The sequence below is a fragment of the Amblyomma maculatum genome, chromosome 11 (assembly GCF_055883805.1).
Source record: "Amblyomma maculatum isolate TAMU_Amacu chromosome 11, ASM5588380v1, whole genome shotgun sequence".
NCBI lineage: Eukaryota > Metazoa > Arthropoda > Arachnida > Ixodida > Ixodidae > Amblyomma > Amblyomma maculatum.
In genome coordinates this window covers 43294442-43320157 of record NC_139354.1, presented here as the reverse complement: position 1 = coordinate 43320157, position 25716 = coordinate 43294442, and the positions used below count along the sequence as shown (strand labels likewise).

Below are 25716 nucleotides of genomic sequence, written 5' to 3'. Positions count from 1 at the left end.
TTAACAAAGCAGTCAACTTCTCCCCACTTGTTTGTCATTTTTAATTAAAAGTTTCTCAACATAAGGCTGCAGAAGCAGGCAATAGGGCACATGCTTCCGGTCGTCGAGCCCAAAAAACAGGAAAACAAAAAAAGAGAAGACTGAAAGACGCTTGTACTTTGGTGGTGACCAGACTCTTGTGATGGTGGATGCTTTCCCATCTTCGGCAGCTGTGACGGGTCTGAAAAAGTAGAAATGTACAAAAATTTTTTTCTTTCTTTTTTAGCTATTTCCCTGTAGCCTGGTCTCTAACACAATGCGGGGCTGTATCCAAAAACAAACATTGGAACTGGTTACGAAAATGAATGCTAAAGCAGTTATTGTACACAAAATTGGCAAAAAGTGTGTGTCGTTAAACAACAACAATTGTGATTGTGCACGGTTTTTACGATGGCCAGGTGTTCCAATGACAACACGTTTTAGATTCGCTGAAAGGCATATTTATCATTTGCGAGATATCCTTAACAAGTAATGAAATTAAATGAAAGGGTACGCGGCAGACGCTTCTTCGAGTGAGCCCTTTTCATACTTCTCAAATCGCATGAGACGAGCAAACTAATCGAGAACAAGACGTCTTTAGTGCAGGTCATTGTTTTTCGGTGAATAAACAAGAACTGTGGAATTGGCCAAGTTCTGGTTATTAATTGGGCTCGTCTTATGCCCAAGTGACCGTTTTTTCCACACGTCTTCAAATATCTCTAAACCAAACGTATTAAACGCAGAGCTCCTGTTTTGCCTGCACAGGTTCTTCGGTAACTGTAGATTCTTCCCGTTGCATATTGGTGTGCTGGAACTATTAAACTGCATTCGCCCACTTCATTTTTTTTTTCCCCAACACTGTGCGCAATGCTACGTGCTCTCTCATCATCAAGGAATCCCCAAACACAAAGCTCTCAATTCAAGGTGCCTCCATTAAAACACCTATTCAGCGTCTGCGACGAAGCAGCTACTGCAATGGGTGGCACTGCTGCCGAAATGTTCCTCTATGGCCTCATGGACTGTGCAGTTGGATCATAGTGTAATATAGTTAGTAATATAGTAATATATTACTATATTACTATATTACTAACTATATTACTATAGTAATATATATATTACTATAGTAATATATTACTATAGCACAGTAATATAGTAATATATACTGTGCCTGTCGTGGTGGTGAGTGAGCACAGAAAGCGTTCTCTCTCTTGGTACATGCACCGACTGCAGCGGTGGTGGGCCAACCGTTTGCAGGACGGCGGACACGGCTAAACAGCCTGCCCGGTTTTCGGTGGCGTTTCAAGTTTTGTTTGTCACTGTTTTCGTGCTGCTAGAGTGCATCGCAAAGCATCGAAGCTAGATTCTCTGCTAACTAATTTGAGCCACTGATGATGGTCTACACCCTCCCTTGATACGTGGGTGACTCCTCACTCCGCAAGAACCGCAGCCATTAATTTTAATTGGCTATCTTATAGTTTCCAGTAGTGTGATATCACAATGAAATCTACAAATCGGGTAATCACAATCAAGCTGATTGACACGAATAACAGCAGGAGCACTCAACATATTCTACTAGAACCTGAGTTGTGCCATAAATGCTGCACTGACAACCAATCAAAGGAACATAAAAAGGCCTCCCTCGGTAAGTGCGAAAAGCCCATGATGGTCAGCATATGTACCGCACCGCTGTCAAGATCGACGTCCTTGCCAAGGCTTGACAACATTTGCACGGTACAGATGACACAGTAACTCGGGAGAGTAGAAGGAAAGAAGTGGAGTGAGTGACCCAGACCATAGGCTTGGTTGTCCAACGAAAATAGGCTGACCGCGGCCGAAGACTAGGAAGGCTGCGCATCCCAGCAGGTTGAGGAATGCCGTCAGGTAGAAGATAAGCGACCAGCTTCGCGTCACGTCCACCACGTATCCCGCCAGGTAGACGCCCAGGAAACCTGCGGCGTTGTTTGCGAAATGTTCGTAAGGCGTGTCCCCTAGCTCCCTCCGTGATTATCAGTGTCTACCAGTTTAGCAACCTTTACTGCGGCTACTCTTTCATTTAACGACGAGTGCTAGCTTTGACTGAAAGCTTCCTGTGCAAGCAGCGAAGGTACAACACTCTTGCTTTAGCTATGTGTCGTGACGAAAACACATACGAACCAGTGAGCTAAACTATGGTGCTGCAAAACGATAATTTTGTGTTCCTAGAGCAACTTGCGAAGTCACGGTGGTTAGTGCAAAAGATAAAAATGGTTTCAAAGACAAACTAGGTGAAGAAAGAGCAGTTTACATATTATTCGCTACGATCTCGCCGGTCTGAGAGCATTTGCCCTGGCGTACAAAACGTGCATCCACAAATAAGCAGCTGAGGTCAAAGCAAATCCACATACCTGGTATGGCTCCAATCGTGTTCATTAAGCCTGTATTTGTGGAAAGGGATATGCAATCAATCATCAGCCAACCAAACGGCAAGCAAACTGGGAAAGGGATATGTAACATGTGAGGGACAGGAAGTGACACACGCTTCCCTAAACCACATGCAAATGTTTGTCAGCATCGTGCATGCATATCAATCAATCAAATAAACGGCAAAAAACAGTAAAAGTTAACAGTGAAGAATTTTATGCACAAGAACTTTATGCACATATAGTATACATAGATAGGGCCCTTGCATTTTGAGCTTTTATTTTTCCTACAGCTAAGGGGAAAAAATCGCGCCGTTTTGCGAGGTGAGACTCGGGTGTAAGTCAGGTTATTTTCAGCACAAGGTTTGACAGTTGAGATGTTTTGGGACAATCTTCGGCCACCATCGCTTCAAAATAAACAGAAATTTACCACGAGCGCTTATGTTAGGGCGCCACATAAAGTGCCCTCCTTTCTGGTCACTACTTTTTAGGCAGCATGCAAATGGCAAGTATACCGCTGAAAGCTTTTCCTTTTTTTTCTCCCTCTCCTTTTTCTCCCTTTTATTTTTTCCTTTTTTTTTTCTCGGTAATTACAACTATTGCACCATGTTTATCACCATCTCCAGATCATGCGCTCAGAGTCCTCAGTAAGAATACACCCAACATCGAACCAACCACACTGAATGCACAACAGGCATTGGGCAAGGTTACGTTGGAATGGATAGCTCTGGACGCAACGATGCCAATAGGACATCTGGTCAAAAGCTGTGCTTTTACCTCTGGATTCTAAAACACATTTCTTGAACTTACGCTTAAACTTAGGTTGCACCATGGGTATGATAACCATTAAATAAAGCTTGAAATCGTGAGTCAATTGAAGATATGCATACCTTGAACAGAGATATTAGCAACTTTCATGTATTAGAAAGCAAAAGTTCCCTAGAAATCACATTTCGGAGAAGGAATTGGGTTTGACCCTGCTTCTAAGAAATTTGTTCGAGGTACATGAATTTGGGGCGAGTTTTACGCAAAAGCAATGAGCCTTATGTTTATACAGTGCAAATTTATGCAAACACAGGTGCTCACGCCCACATTTCTGGCAAGTAAAATTAAAGAGCACTGCAGAATCTACATTGCAGTAATGCGAAAGCACGGATGCTACTGTTGGCTGCTTCTGGTTGCTTCTAGTAGCTTAATTCACTTCTTGTTTGCCCATTTTAGTCTTTGGTACTTTCAAATTGTGTGCCAATCCCTTCCTATGCCCTTTTTTTTGAGCTCTACTTCCAGTTGTATGACGTCACATCCTCTATTTCACATTAATTCACTTCTTGTTTACCCCTTTGTCTTTAATGCACTCAAATTGCGCGTCAATCCCTTCCTATGCCCTTTTTTCGGCCCTACTTCCGGTTGCGTGACATCACATTCTTGACATCATATCCACTACGGCACCCGTTTCTCTCTTTCGGCTTTCACTCTCAGCTTCCTCCCTTTCCTTATGGCGTGGTTCAGGTGTCCACAGAACAAGTGTGGCAGATATTGCGCTTTTCCTTTCCTGTGAACCAGTTATTCTAGTTAACTTATTGGCCTAATTATTTTTTCTGCAGCAACATTACGTCAGCCTCTATTGACTGACACCACTCATTAACCTCTACCACTTCTCAATTACCCGAACTGCTGCGGACACGATTTTGCGGACACCGTCACAGTCTGTGGACAGAAATCTGTGAAAATAGCGAAGTAACGCTTTCGCATCAATAAATTGGGCCTCGTGAGCAAACCCTACAGGAAAAGTGTGGGGGGGGTGCGGACTGACCGAAGACGGAGCCCGCGTGCAAGGGTGCGATGTCCTGGGGGTTGATGAAGACGCCGCTGTTGTGGAAGCCCGAGCAGGCGACGGCCAGCGAGATGCAGAGCAGGGCCCACGAGTAGCCGCACCAGGGCACCAGGGGCAGCAGCAGGGCCTTGCTCAGCTGGCACAGGGTCTGCACCGGATATGCACCGGATGAGGCGTACAGACATGGGTTTGTGTTGTTCCCAGGCAACTGTTTGATGGTCAGGGACTCGCTTAAGGGCCACAGCCATCTCCACCCTTGCCCCTGCATGTTGCCCTGATTTCTTCAAACCCTACGCTCATCTGTAGCATTTCCTTTTCCCTTGCCCCGCTGCCCTTCAGCTGAACCCATCGTTTGCACCAATTTTTTCATTCCCCATGTGGCAGGTATGGCTAGCCTCAGACCAGCTGACCGACGCTCGCCTTTGCCGATGCTAGCATGGAGATCTAATGACACTTAAACGGCAGCCGAAGAGGTTTCAGAATTTGACGAGCTTAAAGGGTACAAAATGTGTAAAACTTGCAGGTAAAGAATGCGAAGTCTTTTTAGACTAGCGGTTGAATCACCGAATAAGGTTATACAGGAGTTCAGACCTCTCTACAGTACACCACGTTGGGACCGCTACGATGAAGTCATGTGTAGCGACGCTAGTTTGCTTGAAGAAACGAACCAACACCACCAAATATATAGCTCATGAAGCATCGGATGACCCGTGACGAAAACATTTGGCAATAATGACATCATTACAAGTTTCACTGCATTGCTCTGGCGCACTGAGGAAAAGACCTTACTTTTATATTTCACTATATCTTTGCACGGAGTGCGAATTTCTGCTTTTGAATTTGGCGCCCGTAACATTTGGATTCGCCCTGTTCAGTATGTGGCACCACCTCTTGTTACTACAGCAAAATATGTTTGCAAACAGCAAGTAAAGCTGGATGTTGCAGCGTTTCATGGCGTGACGAATCAGCAGCTCTTACTTTTGCATGCCTCTTTCTAAAGCGACCGATGCTTAATAATACTATTTATTGTAATGAATGTATCAATAAGGGAATGTAGATCAGATTTCATTATCTTAGACATAGTAAAGGTGCCCCAGTGGACTTTCAGAGTTTCGCGTCCACAATTGTGGACACGGCGTGTTGATGCCGAAATTGTTTCCACGGCGCTTTGTTATTTCGTGCAAGAGCAGTACGTAATTCGCTGATTTGCATGCAGGTGTCATAGTCTTGAAGGCGCAAGGTATTCTCAGAGGAAAACATTTATTCATGCTTAATAATCAGTTGCAATCAGTAAAATGTTGCAATGCTTTCATTCACGTAGCAGCTTTGAGGCGCCATGTCCACATATGTGGATGCGAATAAAATATAAATATTTTTGCACAATTTTCTATATTTGAATTCTGCCTGGCCTACTGATCATGCATGGCGAAAAAAATCATTTTTTCCTCTCAGAAAATTTCAATGGCGCCCGAAGGGGATAACCTGTGATTACGCCCTTATTTCAAATGCCAGCACAAAACCAGTCCGCATGTTTGATCTTCATACATCAAACATACCTTCATATATTCGATCTGCTGCATGTCGTCCAAATGTAAAAAAAAACAAAAAACAAAAAAAAAAAAAAAAAAAAAAAAAAACGCATTAGTTTCTCTTTTTAATCAGTTTTCAGTTTAAATTATTGATTTTTGCTTGGTACCCCACTCCCTTCCGTAAAGGATGTTGGTAAATAAAATAAAAAAATAAAACTTTTTTTTTTTTTAGATGTTTTCCTCCAGTCTTTAATCATGCTAACTACTGTGGCACGTTAACTGTGGATCAGTTTGACGATCAGATGATGGTGTGAAACTGCTATGGTTAAAAAGCAAATGATTTTTAACTTCATCGGCTAACGAAAGCCTAATGTTTCTTCAAGTCCCTCATTGCTTCTACATGAAGTTCTCAAGCCTCTAATAGGCTTGAGATTTCAAGTTAAATTTGAAGTTAGTTTTTAGCTAGTTCTTGGTGCTCTATTTCCCATTCAGGCACTGGACTCACGTGTGTAAATAGAACCTTAATGCTATCAGGTTACACAATCTATATAATGGGGAAATATTAAGAAACGTGGATTAAAAAAATGCACTAGAGTCTGAAAACCTTATGTAGAAAGACGTCAGGACAGGCATACAAAACAAAAAATGCTTTTTTTTTCTTTTTCTTTTCTTTTCTTTTTTTTTTTTTTTACAGGTTATACATTAGCTCTGTTATGGCTCCTTGAAAATTCGATGAAATTCGGGCATGCTCCATATGAAATTGTGATTACTGTGAAAACTGTACACCCACTGAATAATTTGTGCCAGAAGAGGAGACATTGGTATGGTCGACTGCATTTGTTCAGTCTTTCCGCAGGCAAACAAAAGCGCATACTCTAGTTTATTCCTACAGCAACAAATTGTGAAGTTTTTTTAAGTACAATTGCACAACATTCGCCCCTTGCACTCACCTCAGACAGCTTTCGTACTCTTGCGACAGGCTGTCCTGAGCGAGGGAAAAAAAAAAAATAAAGGAACAACATGAAAACAAACACAAGGGAGTTTGCACATTCTTGTCGGCAAGCAATGCATGCGTGGCTAATTGGAGCGATATGGGAGATGCGATCCTTGCAGCGGACGTACTTAAGACGCTGCTATTACTGATGATGACTATGGTATTGCGCAATACAGCATGTGAGTCTAATTATCACTAACCAAGTGCGGTCTCCAGTAACTGGCTAACAGTAATGAATCTGTGACACGGTGACTTCAGTTGCTACAATGCACAAAGCTGACCCTCAATTCAACCGTACAGGGTACAAAGCGGAAATACTACATTTGTACGACTGGAGTTCAGTGAATACGTGATAAGGCCGCCAAGAAGGAACATTACGTGATGCGATCTGGAACGACTACTCGGAGCCCACCTTGGCGGATGAAGTGGTCCGACACCGTGCCTCCGCCAATGCTGCAGAGGGGTATCATGATCCAGGGAACCATGTTGAATACCCACATCTGCAACGAGGGGGCGGGGCAGAGTTTTGCAAGAAGGCAACGTTCCACACTGAACAATGCACACTCATACAGTAACACTGAACTAGGCTAGAAATTATTTTTTTTCCTGTGTGTTCTCGTATTTCTGTGCGATTCGAGGAACATACACGGCAGTTAGTTGTCAGCGTCCCATATAAATCGAAAAATAAAGGGATATTTTTTAATTATATACCTGAATGAACCACAGCACCAGTTTGAATGAATGAACAAAAAGATTTCAATTAAGTGGTCTTGAATTAACAAGATTATACTGTACCTAACATTTGTATCCTTACTTAATTAAAAGCTGACCAGTAATTTGGCCTCTTATGGCTGCCTGTAAGCCTGCCAGTTAGCTGTCACTCTAAGGCTGTCAATTCACAAACTGACACCCAAGCTGAGAACGTTTGGCCCAAGTAGTCAGTCGATATGCTGCCCCTAGCTTGAGAGCAGGAGCGTTGCTATATAATGCAGTAACGATACATTTCAGTCCAACGTGTTTTGGGGGGAATTCAAACGGCATCACACACATGCACACATACACACACACACCGACCCCCCCATCACTGAAATGTTTTTTCTTTCAGAAAAAGCTTCAATTTCTCTCACTTCACATTTCTTTTTCCAGAACAGCAAGTACAGGGGAGGCCATCACAAGATGATATAGAAAAAAAAAAGTCAATTTTTCTTCATATTGGAGATGGATCGGACAAAACTGTCCCTTGACAACAAGGTATAGCCTAACTGGGCGTTGTATTGTAGCTAGTTCAGGACCTTGAGATGGGCCAGGAGTAAATATGTAAACCATTTAGAGAGAGAGAGAGAGAAAAATATAGGGAACTTAAGCTCCACCTTTCAGGCTATAATGCTGTAACGTTAGTAGCCCCCTTCTGTGGCCTCCCCTTGGAATTCTCGTCTGCGAAAATACACTGTGCTACTATAATCACAAAGTCCCTTCATCTGTGCTTGTTATTTCACACATACTCATTGACACAGTGGAAGACCACCCGGCTTAGATACAAAGCCAAGCTTTAAAGGACTATAGACACCTAATTTTTGGGTTCGTGTTTTATCATTTGTAATGATGCCTAGGACACTGCTAAATAATTTATAATTAACTACTTTCTCTCCTGTTTTGGTTTTGGTTTCAACAGCCGAGCGATGGCTGTGACGTCGCAGTCAAGTCTAGGACACGCAAGGGATAAAAATTAAGCGATATATTCATTCCTGCGTTGTTTGATTTCACGACAGTGATAAAGCCAGCCTGCCTCAAGAATAGGAGTCACTACAAGTGATGAATGAGCGATTATATAGCTTTTTTTTCATGCCGCGCATCAAAGCATGATTGTGACGTCACAGCCATCTCTTGGCTGTCGAAACCGAAACTGGGGAGAAAAGAAAATTCAATTATAAATTATTTAGTGGTCGTAGGCGAAACAGCGTGTGTACTGTATCGTATCTAGCCAGATAAGGAGGCGGTGGCCGCGTCCGGCTTTGCACGGGCGTTCCCAGCTCGAACAGCGCATGAGCAGCACTCGCCATCTCCCCCCCCCCCCTCTCCCGGGCCACGGGTTAAAAAGCACTGACCGGTCACCAATAAAGGTCTTCTATTCCTGCTCCCTGGATGGACTGTCCTTTTAGTATGCTGTGGCACAACATAGCAGTGTGGATCGATATACAGGAATGACTTACGCACCATTAAAAAGACGAAAAATGCCATCAAAATTTGGTGTCTATAGTTCTTCAACCAAGCTGCGTGACCTAGGCCTAGCTCGTCTGACTTGGTGCCAAAGGTGGCGGGTTCGAATTCCATTTCATTCTCCATCTCAAAGGAGATGCTCAAGTTGGCAGCTCCTAGCAAGTCGGACGTGCAAGGTGGCTTCGTGACGTTGCAACAACCCGCTGACTAGTCAATATCAGCCATGTCGCTTGCCAACTATACGACTTTCCGAAGGCATGCTCGTGATTATCATATAACGACGTCAGCAACAGCATCTCTGGATTTCCTGGAGAACGGGGACTTTTAACGCTATTGCGCTAAAAGGGGCTAAATGATGCGTGTAGGTGTGTCACAAGCTGCCTCACATATAGAGCGGAAGTTACGGGATCTCCCCACTCTCCCGTGCATGCTTCGACATGACTCTCCGGGGCGGCGACTGACTGGCACGTCCTTGACGATGGGCTGCAGTACAACCAGCCAAGGTTATAAAAAGGCAGACTGCAGCACGTCTGCGGCAGTGTGCTTTGAAATCTCTTGCGGCTGCTCGCTCCAGGAAAGTGTCTTGTTTTTCACAGAGCCCGCAATCAACTCATCGTTTCTCCTCATCTTGTAAAACCACCACAACCGATCAACTCTGTGACTACGATGCCTCATCTAAAACAAGAAAGCCGCGAGAATTTCTTTTTGCCAGAAACTGTCGGTTAATTGAATATTGTTTTCACCTTTGTCATGGGGGGTGTCAGTGCGGACGATGTTCCAGCTGTACAGTGCCTTATTCATAGGATTCCTTTGGTACAGCTTACTTGCAATGGAAATGTCAGAAAAACCAACTTAAGAATTCCACAGAGCGTTCAAGCTCAAGCTCTGCAAACCTGCCTGGGATTGCCAAAATGTGCCTCTACGGCTGTTACAGTATTAATTGCCCAAGAGCATCCCGTCGCTACCTACCGAACAGTTGACGCCCTGAGGGCACATTTCCGACGCATCTCCCGCTCCCAGGTTCCCTCTCGTCATTTGGGCAGTCTTCCTATCACCAGGCCGCGTACACCGTTTAGAGAGACCGTTGATGCACATCGGGCTACTCTGCTGTCTCAGTTTACACCCGCCTCTAGAACATCCTCTCCACTATAGAGCCTGCATCAACCCCGAGCACTTCTTTCAACACCCGGTATCAGGAAGAAGGTAGGGCTATCACTGACAAAACTAAAACAAGTCGCTACTTCCATGAGCCCCATGGTAACCGCTTGCACGTCTACACCGAAGGCTCAGTGAATGCCGTGAGTTCTTCAGGCTCCATGATCATCCCCGAAAGAACTACAGAAATAAAAGTTAAAACAATTCACCGGACTTCTTCGACAGCCGCAGAGCTAACCGCTCTTTGTGTAGCTATTAGGCATATCAGTCACAGGTTCGAAAGCAGCCCTCCAAGCCTTACAAGCGGCTCTTCGCCGTGGAGCCCATGAGTAACTCGTCGCGGAAATACGAGAACTTCATCACTATGCCATCAATAAAGGACATGACATCATCTATCAATGGCTTCCAGGACACAATGGCATAGCGGCAATCTCCGTGCGGACAAGGTCGCGCAAACTACCCACCAAGACAGCGCTTGTGTGTTGGTACCCTTTTCCAGGAAAGACACAGCGGGCAGGCTTCGCGCACTTGCGCGGGAGCACACGCTCGCCTTGTGTAATTTTGCCCACTTTGCGAACCCCTGTTTAAAATCTCTTGACCCTGACCTGAAGCTCCGGCTTCCACCCAGCCTACCCCGATGTGAAGAAACTTTGCTGTGCCACCTGTGGGTTGGTGTAGCGTTTACAAACTCTTATTCGCTTGTGACAAGTATGGCGAATAGCCCTGCATGTGCAACCTGCGTGTGTGACGAGACTATAGGGCACATTTTTTGAGTGCCCCACATACAGTGTGGAAAGACAGTGTTTTTGCCGTGCCGACTGAAATCAAAATTCTAGGTCCCTGGCCGTGGCAATCGTCGGCGGTGAAGGCCTCCCATGCACTGCTCCGCTTCATGAAAACCACGAGCCTGATCGATAGGCTGTGATTTTGCTGTGATGTGACGTGATATGACTGTGACGTGATGTGACATGATATGGCTGTGATGTGACTATACCGGCTTCACCCATCCCTCTCTTCCCCATCGCTTTTATATCCACTCACCCCCTTCCCCTAGTGCAGGATAGCAAACCAGTTTCTTTTACTGGTTAACCTCCCTGCCTTTCCTCCTCCTCATCTTCTTCCTCCCTTCTTCTTTGATCTGTCTTAGTATTTTACGCTGTGTTTTCTGTGTAACTCTTGCCCCTACTTACTATATCTGGAATATTTGCTTTGTTATTTTATGATCTTCTTTTATCGATATGTTTTTTCATTATCGTTTTTTCCTGTTGTTAGTTACCGAGTCGTCCTTTATAACTATCGTGTCGTGGTGTTTACCTATCTTTTTATTGTACTCTATTATTATGCAGTGTAATTTGGACTACTAGCTATAAATAATCAATTATTTGAAAGAAAAAAAAGCGACTTTCTTGAATTTATTCCTCAATCACACACCGACACATGTACCTTCACAGGTTGACCGGCCTAACTTTTAACCCTTTAACCGCCAACCCCCAGCTGTACTCGTCATGGCAGATTGTACCAAAATCACCAATGACAAGTTACACTCGTCCGGCCCGATACTGTGGTGCTGCCATCTAGAAAGATGAGTTACGGTCGTCAATTGCATTGGTTGTTATTTTAAACACTAGAGGGAGTAAGTTGACCATAAGAAACGCATTTTGTGCCTTTGGTGCTTAATTGAAGGCTCAAAAGAGTCATTTCACAATGCACACGCACTGTGGGAAAGCCACCCTCGTGAACAGTTTTTTTAAAACTTTTAGTGCTAATTTTAACCACAAACCATCGAAGTAACATATTTTCAGAACCATATCTACATGAAAAAAAGTATGGTCACTTAAAAAAATTGGTGATTTTGGTACGTTTTTCGGAAAATAAATTGGTGGTTAAAGGGTTAACTGTGTCCACAGTAAAGGGGATCCCGCACCTCTGTTGACCGTAAAGGCGGGAGCTTGTGACAAGCTGAGAAACGGTACTTGCCTTGGCATCTGGGAAGCGCTCGTGAAAGTATGTGGGCAGCCACGAGATGAGGATGAAGTACGAGTTGTTCTCTGTGAAGTGAGCCAGCAATATCACCCTGCAAACACAACCGCACCCAAGAATGGCGCTGTAACAGGCATCTCGTATGTTGTTCCTCGTTTTAGCATTTTCAGCCATCGTTTCTGTTCCCCTTCTGCGACAAATGCACTTTGAAATGCAAATGACATGCTGCACCAACAGTGCCGTGACCTTCATCAAGCCTTTGCGTGTACAATGCTGAGCTGCTGAGCATGAGGACTTAAGGTTAGGTTCTGGCCATAGTGACCAAAACTTGGATGCAAGTGAAATGTACAGTCTTTGTCAAAAGTATGCTGCTCAAGAGGTTTGCTTCTAAGCCCCGTAACCGCGTGATTCCGTTCCCTCAGTGGTAGGGTCCTCTGAGCAGCGCGAACTGGCGAAAAATAGCGGGACTATTGTCGAAACGAATACAGCACGTTCAAAGCCCACCATTTCCGTTGCTTCTGTGGCGTGATGGATGAATGCTACGTACCTTAGCACTCAAAACATGTGTTTGAATTCCGTGAGTGGAATTTTTTGTACCGAAAGCTACGCTACTGTAGGTTTTCAAGCCGTTGGCATGGCACCATGGAAGACGAAGAAGAAAATAAAAAGAAAAAGGAAAAGAAGAGGAAAAGAAAAAGAAGAAAAATAAGAGGAAGAAGACAGACAACTCAGTAGTTGGTAGAGGCGAATGACAACAGCGAGTTGCTAGGACAGAAGGTTCATTCGAATGTTGTGGCGGCAGAACATTAAATCCAGGTGTCTGCAGAAAAATGCGCTGCAACGCTCACAGCTTTCGCCGTGCCATGCTTAAATCCCCACAATTTTTTTTCTTCATTTCTTTGCATATTTCCTGGGATGTGTTCCCCTTTAGGTTGCATTACGTGGAGTTTTTTATCCTTAATAGCCGCAATGCCAGCCGTGAGCAGAGCAAGAAGGCGACAGTATGGCAACAGCTACACTATGAAATTACCTTCACCGTAACCATTTCCTGCCTTAAGCAAGTGTAACCTTTAGGTTGTGTTCATAGGCACCTCTTGGCAATAGTTGTTTTAACTTGCTGAAGAGACTACTGGTGAGGAGAAAGAAGACCCTACTGTTGAGAGAACGAAATTACGCCCTGTAACTGGGGCTCCTGGAAGGAATACTGGAATTTATAGGTATGCTAGAAAAAACGTGAGGCGAGATTTATATTATCAAGAAGATTTCGAACTCTGGAGATGTGCGGTGAGCCCAGTTACGGGGCTGACATCACGCAGCAAACGTGCGCCTCGCTTTTCGCTGGCCGCCGCAACCAAGATTCGATCCTGCATCCCTGGGCGCAGCAGTCGAGCGCCCTAACCATTGAACCACCACACGGCGGGGTTTTATGTTTTTCTCTAATGCAATGCTAAGAGTCTGACTAACAACCGGCCCAAGTACCAATGCAAACAGCATCATTATGCATGCACACAAATGTGCGAGCACAGTACCCACCAGAAAGAGGGGCTCCGGAAGTAAACGAACCAGGGCACCTTGGGAGTGGTCCCACCCAGCGGTGCCTTGGTGACTGCCTTGGTGGCACCAGTTGGCTGGCTGGCAACTTTTCTGTGGTGCATCAAGAAGGCCACGCCAAAGCACCAGCCAATGCCCAGGATCCCTGCAGACAGTACGACCGTTCAACATCGTGTACTGTTGCCTCCTCCCTCAAGAGGAAAGTATATACAAAAGTTGCATCTTACACATACTCACCTATGGGGCTGAAGTGTGGAGGCTAATGAAAAGGGTTCTGCTTAAGTTGAGGACAATGCAGAGGGCTACGGAACGCAAATGGTGGGTGTAACGTTAAGAAATAGGAAGCGTGCAGGGTGGTTCAGAGAAATAACTCATGTTACTGACATTCTAGTGGACACCAAGAAGAAGAAATGGGCATGGGCATGACATGTAGTGCGAAGAGAGGATAACTGATAGTCGAAAAGGGTAACAAACTGGATTCCAAGGGAAGAAAAGCGCAGCAGGGGACAGCATAAAGCTAAGTGCGGGGATGAGACTAGGAATTTTTTGGCAATTATGTGGATGCAGCTGGCACAGGAATGGGTTAACTGAAGATATACGGGAGGGGCATTTGCCCTGCAAAGGGTATAGCACAGCTGATGTTGATGATGACTCAGAAGAAAGTCCAAGGGTGGAGTAAACTTGAGCTAAGGGAGTGACAGCTCATAAGCATCCGTACAGACAGACACGTGGCGACAAAAAAAAAGTTGTACAGATTTCACAGAAACTTTGTTTCTGAAGCGAAAGTTATCCTATGCCAGGAATTGAATTTGGAACCACCATGAGTCAAGAGCGGTCCCTTTATTAGTTCAGCTCGAACTAACCGAATCGACTAACAAGTAAAATTGTAATTAATTAGTCATGTTTTTTGGGGAGCTTCCCAAGGTGGAGTAGCCTTGGTATGTGACTACTCTTTAGCATTTAGCCAAACACTGCTATGTGGCCGCAATGGGAAGATTTGCAGCCGTTTGGATATAACAAAGTGAAGCATGGCAGGGGAAAAAAAGTACAGAGTGACGAGGAAAAAAAGAATCTATTACTTCGAATAAATCAACAAGAATAGAGATCTGTACAGATCTTTGCTTTCAAGTCAAGAAGCCGTGCTTGAATTGGTAGATACAATTTGCAACCATTGTTCTGAACTGTATTTCTCGTGCACTTTAGTAGCTCGTTATAGCACTTGACTTGATCTAGGATCTCAAAACAGAGAAAACTAGTTTTTCTTTAAGAAATGAACATATGTGTTTGCAATTTTTTCATGATCCCTTGGTCGTACAAACTGTGTTACATTTTGGGGACAACCTCTGCGGTCATGCAGTCAAATCTACAGAGCCAACTACGCAAGCTACACCAGCTCACTGCGCAGCAGAATATAGTGCCTCGAGAAATTTCATGAATCATGCTCTGGGATATTATAACCTTAAGGAATTAATCATGTTATTATTACATCAAGGTTATACTGCAATACTAATCAGTGTAGCAATAATGTTAATGCTATACGTTGTGCGCATTTCAATGACTTTGCGACCTGTCGGGAATTCTGTGAGCCATTTGTGGGCGGCGTCTGCTGCGTTTCCCCACCAGTTTCTGTACCATTTTTGTATCCGCCTGTTTTGACTACGTAAGTCATGTGAGCTGCTGATTAGTCACGAATTCCAGTTCTTGTACAAAAGCCTTCCGCAGTGTATCGAACACATTTCTGCGTAGATGGCTGCTAAAAAATGATTAATTAAATGTAAAGGCAGGACTGAAACTAACTGAGGTCAGCTATGCCTGAACTACTTGGCGTAGTAACACTGAGAAAAGTTCCGCCCCCATAGCCTTGGCTGCATGGCTATGGAAAGCTGTCTTTGAGTATAGATTCAGCTAAGGAACTGCATTTTTTTACTTCAGCTATCCATCTGCAGTGCTGACTAGGTTCATTACGAGATCACAACAAGAACCGTAGCTTAGTACCAAGCTGAATATTCAGTACCTAAAAACACTGCTCGCTGTTCAGCCAATTAAGTTGAAGCTTTAAATTAAAACTAGCTTCAATATTAAAGTTTAAACTAGCCCTAAACGAATGCAGCATATCAAACTCAGCAGGAAAGTGAATTGTCTTCGATACAATGTATCAGCACTCACCAGTGGCTTTGAACACGGAGGGCCAGCCGTGAGAAGTCATCAGTAGAGATCCAAAGCTACCAATCAGGAGCAATCTGCAAGGGTGGTCATCAAGCGGATGAGAACACTTCTCCAAGGGCATTATATTTCATAATTTTGTAGCCTACTACAGCTGAAATTTTACAGTTAAATATACGACTTAACTGACTGTTAAATTAAACTGGGAAAGGGAGACAGGCAGGGAAGCCAGACATTTGATGTTCTCAGGTTCTATAGTTCTGGTTGGTTGGCTGGTTTACGGAGTTTAATGTCCCAAAGAAACTCGGGCTATGAGAAACGCCGTGGTGGAGGGCTCCGGAAATTTCGACCACCTGGGGTTCTTTAGCGTGCACTGACAACGCACAGCACACGGGCGGCTTGCTTTTCGTCTCCGCTGAAAAGCGGCTGCTACGGCCCGCATCCTTTGGGCCCAGTAAACGAGTGTCTTAACCACTACTAAACTGCAACGGGGGTTTTATAGTTCTACAAGTAAAATAGCCAGTTGTTAGTACGCAAAAGAGCATAGTGCGCAAAGTGGCTTCTCCTGCACTTTGATGCGAATAAAGTTTGAAATGCACCTCATTTTTTTTTTTTTTTGTAGTTTGTAGGGTTTAACGTCCGAATGAGACTCGGGCTATGAGAAACGCCGTAGTAGAGGGCTCCGGAAATTTTGACCACCTGCAGTTTTTTAACCTGCACTGACGTCGCACAGCACATGGGCACCTAGCTTTTCGCTGCCATCAAAAGGCAGCCGCCGAGGCAGGGATGTGATCCCGCATCCTTGGGCAGAGTAGTCGAGCGCCGTAGCCGCTGCGCCACTCCGGTGGGGCGCCTCATATTTTCTCTTGAGCCACTTGACTCCAGAGAACTTGGACAACTGCAGGAACAGTAGTAAAATTACTCCTGTTCGTCATCACCCTGTTCTGTCAAATGCGCAAGTTAACTTTACGAACAAGAACATGCTTTATTCAGCTTGCTGAAACGGATGCCTGTGGGATGAGTCGGGAGCTTGCTTAACCCGTATGCGTGTTCGCAAGAACACAGGTATGTATACATTCGTTTTTCTAAACTGCAAGTGAAGATTCTGTTCAATCAGCAATAAAAACACTTCAAATAACTTTACTTCCAATTTTAGAACTGGATGTCAAAAGGTTTTTTCATGCGCCTCATAGTGCGGACTACGGTACTTAATAACCTACGATGAGTAGTAATGCTGTGCTACTTTCGCTTTACCCAAACGTTGTTGACCTTACTTAACTTTCTAGGTACTACAGTCGTGCCCCGTTAATATGGACGACCCGAATTATGGACAGTTTTTCTGGGGACGAAACCTTTTCAATGTATTTATGCCTCGTTAATATGGAAACTCGCTGTCTGGACAATGGACAGGGGAAGAATGCATGCGCCCCGCTTGGGCCCATGTATTCTTGTCTCGTTATTATGGACAGTGCTTGAAAAAAAAGCAGAGGAGTCCAAACGCAAGTTAAAGAAGGGCGCGCCGATCGCGAATCGACGCGATAGCCGATACGGCGGGATGCCTGAACGAGTCCTGTGGGGTTGGAAAGAACCAAAGCGGGCGTGTCGCTGTTTAAGGAGGGGAAGGGGGGGGGGGGGGGCGCAAGAGCGGAGAGGAATGTGCGCAGCAAACCGAGGGTCAGCGTAAGAAAGACCCCGAAAGGTGGGAACCAGGAGATTTCTGGGTGCAGCGGAAGTGCCGCTGCAGTCGGGAAAACAGCAACATGTGGTTGCAATAAATTCTGCTGAACGTGAACAGAGAGGCCGGTAAAAGCGTAAGGAAGAAATGACAGACAGAAAGACAAGTGTCTACAGTGGCGGTGAGAACTGAAGTTTTCTTTCCCAAAGTGCAATGTGTGTACCATGAAGCCGTTAACGCTTTTCGGTGAGAGTTAAGACACACTCACAAAATAGAGCGACAAAAGAAAGGCGACGTACGAACACGCAACCGGGACCGGGCGTCCCGTCTTGGAAGCGCTTCCCTCTCATGCTCCTGGTTTTCGTCCCTGTTGCGCTGCCTAACTGCCAAACTTTGCACATGTCGGCTTCGCTTTGAGTCAACGATGCGGCCTTGACAAGGTCTGAGCTCTTCGTAGTCGGCTAGTCGTCGTTCTAACTATACTTCAGCTTGCAGTGTTTGTTTTATAGGAAGACATAAAAACGGCGCCAAGAAGATGGGATGTTCGATAGCCCTCTGCATAGCAGCTTGCCAACTTGACTTCCTTGCTTCCTTACAGAAACAGTGCAAGGCAAAAAAAGAAAGAATCAGAAGAACGGAAAGGCTGAAAGGTTAACTAGGCAAAAAAGTGCAAAGCATCAGGAGCCTGTAACCCTCAACTTGAGTCTGGCTTTTGTCATGGCGGGAGTTAAACGCAAAAGAACAGAGCTGAACGTAGGCGCCAAGAAATATGTGAATACAAGCGGCAAAAGCCATCTCATTCAATCCAAGCCGCGAGGGACTAGTATCGACAGCTCAGCTGTTTCCTCGCCTCAGGAGAATCTCAAGCCGCTACTTAGCGGCTACTTTGCTCAGTGAAGAGGCCATTTTGGAAGTGGCGGTGAGTAGAGAATCAGACGCTGATTCATCGGCCAGTGAGGAGTTCGTGCTCGAAAGTTCGACCAACACAAAGCCCAACATCACGGGCGTTATGGTAAGCGAGTCGCTTCAGACTGCACTACAATTTTTCGAAGACAACAATGACAAGTATAATGCACTCAAAATTGCCGGTGCTCTGTGAAATTTTGAGTCCAGTGCACACCAATTTGTACAAAAGTAGTCGTTAATTACAATTCCTTTTTCTCAATAAAGCCCTTTTTGTTTTTATTCATGACTCGTTATTATGGATGACTCGCTTTATGGACAATTTTGGTCGGAAACCAAAGTGTCCATATTAACGAGGCACGAATGTACTTACATTCACAAGCACTGAATAACGTCCCCTGTTGAAACTAACGAAATGTAAAAATGGCCAATAAATGCGGTATCGTATTTCTTCGGTAGTCCTGTGCCGCTTAGTGTGGGGCTCTTTCCTTTTTATCTTTTTTTTTTTGTACGGAAAGATGCTCATCATATAGTCAAGGAAACCAAGATTTGACAGTGGCCCTAACGCATTCAACACCTCAGGACTGCATTTTTCGTATATGAAATATTGTGTCTAAGCTTCCAACGATCACAAGACAACATGTGTGAGCGTAGGCGCTGATCTTTGCAATGTTCGTCGCATCAGACCAAAAGCACTCATGAGGCCTAAAAAGTGCAACTGAAGTGATCAAGTTTTCGAGAAATGAGATGCAAACCACAACACTTGTCTCTTACTGAAAACGCCCTCCAGTGCCAGAGCCTCTATCCATCACTTTCAACTCTGTTATATTTCTCAAGAAAATTGTGAAAACTGTTCTGTTTCTCTTGTTGCACCTTTCAGAGAAAGAAACCGCAAGAAAATATTTGGGGGAACATTTAAGCTCTGCCTTTAAAGGGTATGCCATGGAAGCGTTGACAACTTCCGCTTCTGGTTTCTCTTGCAGATTTTCCTTCGTCCCCGCCGCGGTTGTGCAGTGGTAAGACGGCCAACTACTGTGCCGAAGTACCCGGGTTCGATCCTGACCTGTTTCGATGGAGGCGAAATGAAGTGGCGTCCGTGTGCTGTGCGATGTCAGTGCACATTAAGGACCCCCAGGTGGTCGAAATTACTCGAGAGCCCTCCACTAGGGCACCCCTCTCTCTCTCTCTTTCGCTTTGACTCCCACCTTCCTCCCTTCTCTTACTGTGCAGTTGAGGTGTCCACAGAACAAGTGCGACAGATACTGCGCCTTTCCTTTCCTGTAAACCATTATTATTATTATTATTATTAAATGCACATTTCTACTTTCTTAGTAACTAATCCTTTGATACGTGCTTCTGTTATTTCAAACACATTCATTAGTACATATTTGTAAGATGTCACATTACGTGCAATGCCACCTGACAGATATATAAGGCGCTATTCAAACTAAATTAAGCCTAACATGGCTGCAAGGTACAAGGGCAGTGTGTTTGACTCCGCATCCAAGTGTCCCAGATTCAATTCTTATCTCAACCTCTGATCTCAAAGAAGCTGGCCCCAAGTTGGCATCTCCTGCCAACTTCGCCATGCCGTGTGCTCTCATGTCATGTGTCATGTGGTCTTGTGACACCACAGACCGTGAAGACTAATCGTTTCCTGGCGATGTCGCTTGCTAGCTACCACTTCTCGGAGGCATTCTCATGATTTTTCACTCACTACGACAACAATGACAATGAGAGTGCTGGTGCTGATGCCGAATTTTCTGCAGAAACATAACGAAATTCACATCTAGGTTACACCGGACATGAGACGGTAGACATTCATCAAGAAAAAGTGGTTTGGTTTCACAAATGAGAAAATTTGATAATAGTACCTCTGAGCTATTCAGAGTGAAGAAAGTGTCGAGCATTACTTTATTTGGCAATATTTCATTTTTTGAGGCAATCCTCACCGCTCTACCTTATAATGAATGTATAGCGTGCACTGAACGCTAGAAAATGAGAGAAAGTCAAATCTACACGCGGGCTAGTTGGTTACACAAACCTCTGCTCAGGTAGCACAAGGCATTGGTCCAATATTGTTGCAGTATATTGGCAATGTGGTGACAATACACTGGTCCTATATCGGGCCAGACATTGCCAACACAGTCCCAATATTGGTTAATGATTTGTGCTGTACTGTTTTCGCTCTTGTACATGTGATGAGCAATACAGAGCCAGCAGTTCAGAGAGGAAGCCGGTTGTTGCTCACCCACACGACGGCCCCGCAGCCACGACGCTGGTGAAGAATGTGCGGTCCTGCTGCCTCAGCTGGCTCACAATGACACTCGACATGGCCGGGAAGTGAAGCCCTAGCACCAAGGGAAGCACACAATTGTTTTAAAAGGGAATAGCTTGAAGCTGAAACTGCATGAAACTGCCAACACAAATGTGGTGCACAAATTGTGGGCCATTGATCGGGTTTAACAGAAACCTATGGCCATGCACTTGAGCACACTTGACTGGTTTGGTTTTATGGGGCTTAAAGAGGGCCTCTGAAATGGTACTGGCGGTAATACCTTAATGAAAGGAACGCACAGAGGTGGCCACTGTGAGTATTTGAGTCAAATTTAAACGATGGGAGTGTTAAGCACAATTTTTAAAAAGTGCTCCTGGCGACCACTTGAAACTGCTTAGGGTGACACCTCCCTGCGTGCTCCCTCTCTGACGACATTATGGTCTTGCTGGGCACGCCCACTCATTGGGCACTCTTAAGATATGCGGGCCGAACAGGTTGTGGTGCCGTCACAACTTGCTTTCTTTGTTTTCTTGCGTGCCGATGTGGGCGGAGTTGAGGGGGAGAGGAGAAGGATCATTTTTGATTGCCCATATATGATCAGCGTTAACGGAGCCAGCTTAAATGTTTCTGCATTGCAGAGAGAATTGATGAGATACCAGCTGCTCATGTGTGTTTCCTAGTGTCAGTAAATAAATAGCTTTTCATGGGCCCTTTAACGTCCTAAACTGACCCGGGCTATGAGGGACGCTGCAGTGGAGGGCTCCGGTAATTTAGACAACCAGGGGTTCTTTAAAGTGCTCCAACATCGCACAGCACACGGGCGCCTTGTTTTCACCTCCATCGAAAAGCAGCCGCCGTGGCTGGGATTCGATCCAGCGTCCTTGGTTTCAGCAGTCAAGCACCTTAGCCACCTTAATCACCACTTAACCTTAGGGCAGACATGAATTCATTCGTTTACTTCATTTCCGTTTTGGTACGTGACTTCCAGGATGTGGTACCCCAGTGATCAAGCTGAGTACAGGGCTTGCGCTAACCCTCCACATCATATCTGTAATGTGTACTTGACTGAATCTACATAAAGACACGCACAAAGTCTGGCAGCATTTTGCCATTGCTGTTACACACTAAGCCTGTATCCGACTGCTAAGATTAGTAGTCACACTGGAAACAGGGTGCATCCCTCGCCGTGCTAGCCCCCACCTTGGAAGGCGCCCAACAGGATGCGGTTGAGCAGCAGCGCCCCCCGGCTCCATGCCACGCACTCAGGCGTGTACAGGGTGAGCAGGGACCAGCCCAGTGCAGCAGCCAGCATTACCTTGTCGCCACCCCACATGTCGCCCAGGTAGCCGCCCAGCACCTGGGTGAGCGCATAGCCCCAGAAGAAGCAGCATAGCACCGTCCCCTGCATGGGCGGCAATGATGACGAACCTGTCAAAGTATTGAAGGAATGACAACATAATTTATGGCAGCGGCTCTCAGCCATGGATGTGTCGAGGAATCCTTGAGACCAATGGGGAAGGGGGGGTGGGGGGGAGGGACTATGTGTGGTAGATTATGTGCGGACTACTGCCGCAGCTCTAGGAGGAAGTCGTGAAATTGGGATTGCAGCAAGCAGAAATTGGCCTTGCACATAAACCAGCATACCATGGCTACAAGGACATGAGGAAGAGGCGAGGTATCGGCACGGGAATGCATGTCACTAAAAAAAGATTCCACTAATCCCAGCACGACTCCGCTTGCTCGTTGGACATCTGAGATGGTTTTCACTGCAGATGCAGACTTGTCCGGCAGTACATGCAGCCAGTGCTCAGGTTTCTCTAATGCTGTCACGGAAAACGGTGTAGATGCTCTCCCCAACTGTCGCATGCGCTTTCCATTTTTGCACGCCTCCCGCCTTCGTTTCACTTTGAGAAACTAAAGTTAGCTTTGAACCTTTGTGCTTCTAACTGTGCAAACCTGTGACTAGCCAGGCCAGAGCTATCGTGCGACCTTTCTCTTTTTTTGTGGGCGTGGGTTTTGCAGACCCCGAAAGCCATCTCGCAGACCTTCCGGTGTCTGCGGACCCCCATTTAAAAAACACTGCTTCATGCTATGCGGAATGCAATGTCAGAGGGCTATGCAATATGTTTGACAACCTCATCTTCCATTCCATTCATTTAAATCTCGGTACTGTAAATATGCCTGTTTAAAAATAGAAAAAAAAAGCATCACAAACAAACCTGGTAAACTTTTGCAAAAGCCTCTCTCTGAAACTCCACAGTAGCTAAAGAAGAACACTGAAAAGTGGGCCAGTGTCTCTAAGGATAATGCTGTAAAACAAGGACTCATATCAGCACAGTACGCTGTCATGAAAGAAAATACTAGAACTGTTTAACACTATTTTTTTTTCATAACAATGACTTCGAGATAAGTGCTCAGGCCCCCCCATCAACATTTTGATTCCTGATGATTTGACATATCAAAAAATTTTATTGTGGCACTTCATGTTGAGTAGACGCATTATAGGGTAGCCAAGCCTCATATATAGAAAGCAAGTAAAGCAAATGCCAAGGCAAAAAAAAGACGTGCACACAATTAACATTTTTCACCAATAAGTGCAGAACAGTCGCAATGTTTTGGGATATTATAACTCATTCTTCAGATGACACTGTACACATCTTGCACTGAAAGGGTCACAAGATCTTGTATCTATTATCATCGTCCACTGCTCACCGAGGTGGTTTTGGTCCAGCCGTACTCGGTGCTTATCTTGGTGACTGTGATGGGCATGGCCATTCGTGCCGCATACAAGTACATGCAGCCCATGAAGAGCATCGACATCCATTGAAGCTTTTGGCGGCTGCATACATGGGAGAAATGCAGAAAAAAACACGTGCTTTTCAGCTTCAGCAAGCAGAACCTGCTTATTTTTAAAGGATAAGATGGGAATGATGGTAACAGATAAACTGTAATGTCGGAACATCACTGCTCAACGTAGCAGCTAGATGAGTAAAAGCTGCCTTGAGAGCGAGGCATCACAACACATCAATCTAACTGCATTCCACCTAGAGTGTGAGTAGAGAGAAGAACTGGACTGCATTAGTTCACAGTGACAAAAGAAGCTACTGCCGGGTTTGCATCTTGTGAAACATTAAATTTTCAAGGCTGTATAGTCCACAAGATGCATCGACAAATCACAACTGCTGCTTTGCCTTGCATCATGATGAAAGTTATACCTTTGTCACACAAAAACTTCCGATCCTCATTGAACTCAATCTGCATCGAGGTTTTCAAGAAGGATTGAAGCATTCGGAGCTACACAGCCGTTTTGAATGACTATCGAGAAATTTCCTTCATGTGCCTTGGGTAACGTCGAGGGTGGCGAAGCCAATTCTCGAATGTGCTTGAAAACTTAAGAGTGCTTGAAGAAGCAGCTTTTAGCCAAGCAGGCTCGGGCTCGATTGCACTTGAAAGTTACCGTGTAACAACCTCCATCTGCATTGAGAAAAATGCAGATCGAGCTCAGTAAGTCGAAGTTGAAGTTGAAGTTGAAAGTTTATTTTTGAATCGAAAAACAACTTACTGAGGATCGAAAGTGTTTGTATGACAGAGGTATTACATGTAGTCCAGGACTCATATGTTGAAAGTTTAAACAGGCGACAATTTGAATGCGACATCTATTGTTACGTGTGGAAATCACACAGTAGGGGGTAACACTCTTCCAGACTCGATGGGCAGCACTTCAGCCTTAACTACACACTCAACGTCGTCTTCGTCAGTCCGACCAAAGCTTCGTCTTCCACTTGCCCGGTATGCCAGATAATATAATCACACGGATGTTGGGTGGGTAACACTCTTAACAGACTTCGCTCATATGCTATTGGCTAAAGAATAGCTGAGATAGGAATTAATTCACAGGCACACGTCCAGTCTTTGTCAAAAATATACGGTCCAAGGGTCGGCATGCTTTTTGCAGCCTTGTTAACGCGGCTTGTTGAGCATCTTCAGCTAAGGCATTCACGCAGACCAGAACTACTGCTCTCATCCTCTTCGAGCTTCGGCATTCCGGGAGCGCTTCTAAGAGCTCCATTACAAAGCTTAGATGCAAACCCCTTGGGCTGTATGTATATTTTTGACCAAGACTACGGGTGCTAAGGACACCTTCTCTGGCCTTGTCCCAAATGAGTAGCTCAAACACATGTCCGATTGGTGAAACGCATGTGTTGGATAGTATGAGAACAGGGCCCGTATTCAAAGTTTGCGTCATTATCGAAGTGTCGCTGGGATAGCGACACTTTGATAACGACGCAAATTTGGAATACGGGCCCTGGGAGCATTCATGTAGGCATTCACATCAACAACCCGACAATAACAACGTGCACTGGAAACCTAGTTTCGGTTTCGCCGAAGGATAAAAAAGCTCAGCGAAGCACGGCAATCGATTGATTTGCGAAGCATGGCATATTGATGGCTGAAATGAAAATGAATTACTTCCAGGCGCTTAATACGACTGTACACGAGTCGCAAAGCAAGCTGAACGAAAAATAAAGAAAGGGTTCCGTTTCAAGTGAGAACAATGGATGAAAACGAATGTGGAAACAAACAGGCATTCGCTAAACGTTTAGATTTCGAACAACGCTGCCAGAAAATCTAAAAAAGAAGCTAGAAAATGCCTTATCTGATGCTTCTGTGGACGATTTGCACAACCAATCGCAAGAAACGCTCGTTGTAAACGCCGAGTTGACAGCACGAACATCGGCGACAGTCGCCGAGTTCTAAAGCCGGTGAATTGAGAAAAGCAGCAGAGTGACACACTGTTACATGGTACTTACTGAGACCAGTAGTTGCTGTGTAATTCCAAGGCGACGTAGCTGTTCGGGTACATGGTCATGGTGCCGATAAATGCGATCAAACAGTAAATAAAATGCTCTGAAAGTTGACTAGAAAATTAGAATGGGATGCTTTTCTTCTTCATCGGCAGCGCCATCTTAGAAGACCGGAACCGCCACCTGTGAACGAATACCGCACATCGCTGTGGGCG

The 25716-nt window shown here is 45.0% G+C and overlaps 1 protein-coding gene across 3 annotated transcripts; it reads right to left on the bottom strand.

The window, feature by feature from the left end:
- MFS18 (major facilitator superfamily transporter 18) lies at positions 1–25689 on the bottom strand. Of its 3 annotated transcripts, none has more exons than XM_084584696.1 (13): positions 25508–25688; positions 23409–23535; positions 21897–22098; positions 20670–20769; positions 15844–15917; positions 13660–13822; positions 12124–12220; positions 7187–7274; positions 6731–6765; positions 4231–4399; positions 2403–2432; positions 1811–1967; positions 1–220 (listed from the first exon to the last, which is right to left on the bottom strand). In XM_084584696.1, coding segments are annotated over exons 1-13 (1302 nt in total). In that variant the 5' UTR covers positions 25567–25688; the 3' UTR covers positions 1–219. The 3 variants fall into 3 exon arrangements, with proteins under 3 accessions (XP_084440822.1, XP_084440824.1, XP_084440823.1); XM_084584698.1 differs by having other exon boundaries at positions 22012–22098; positions 25508–25673; XM_084584697.1 differs by lacking the exon at positions 2403–2432 and having other exon boundaries at positions 25508–25689.
- Between the last annotated feature and the right edge of the window lie 27 nt (positions 25690–25716).

Bases quoted from the DNA above. Each gene is read 5' to 3' on its own strand.
- MFS18 (XM_084584696.1), bottom strand. From the start codon at position 25,566: ATGACCATGTACCCGAACAGCTACGTCGCCTTGGAATTACACAGCAAC. The intron at 22,099-23,408 runs GTGAGCAGTGGA...CCGCCCATGCAG, and splicing joins GCTGGACCAAAACCACCTCG to GGGACGGTGCTATGCTGCTT. The intron at 20,770-21,896 runs GTGGGGGCTAGC...CCTTGGTGCTAG, and splicing joins CCTGTTGGGCGCCTTCCAAG to GGCTTCACTTCCCGGCCATG.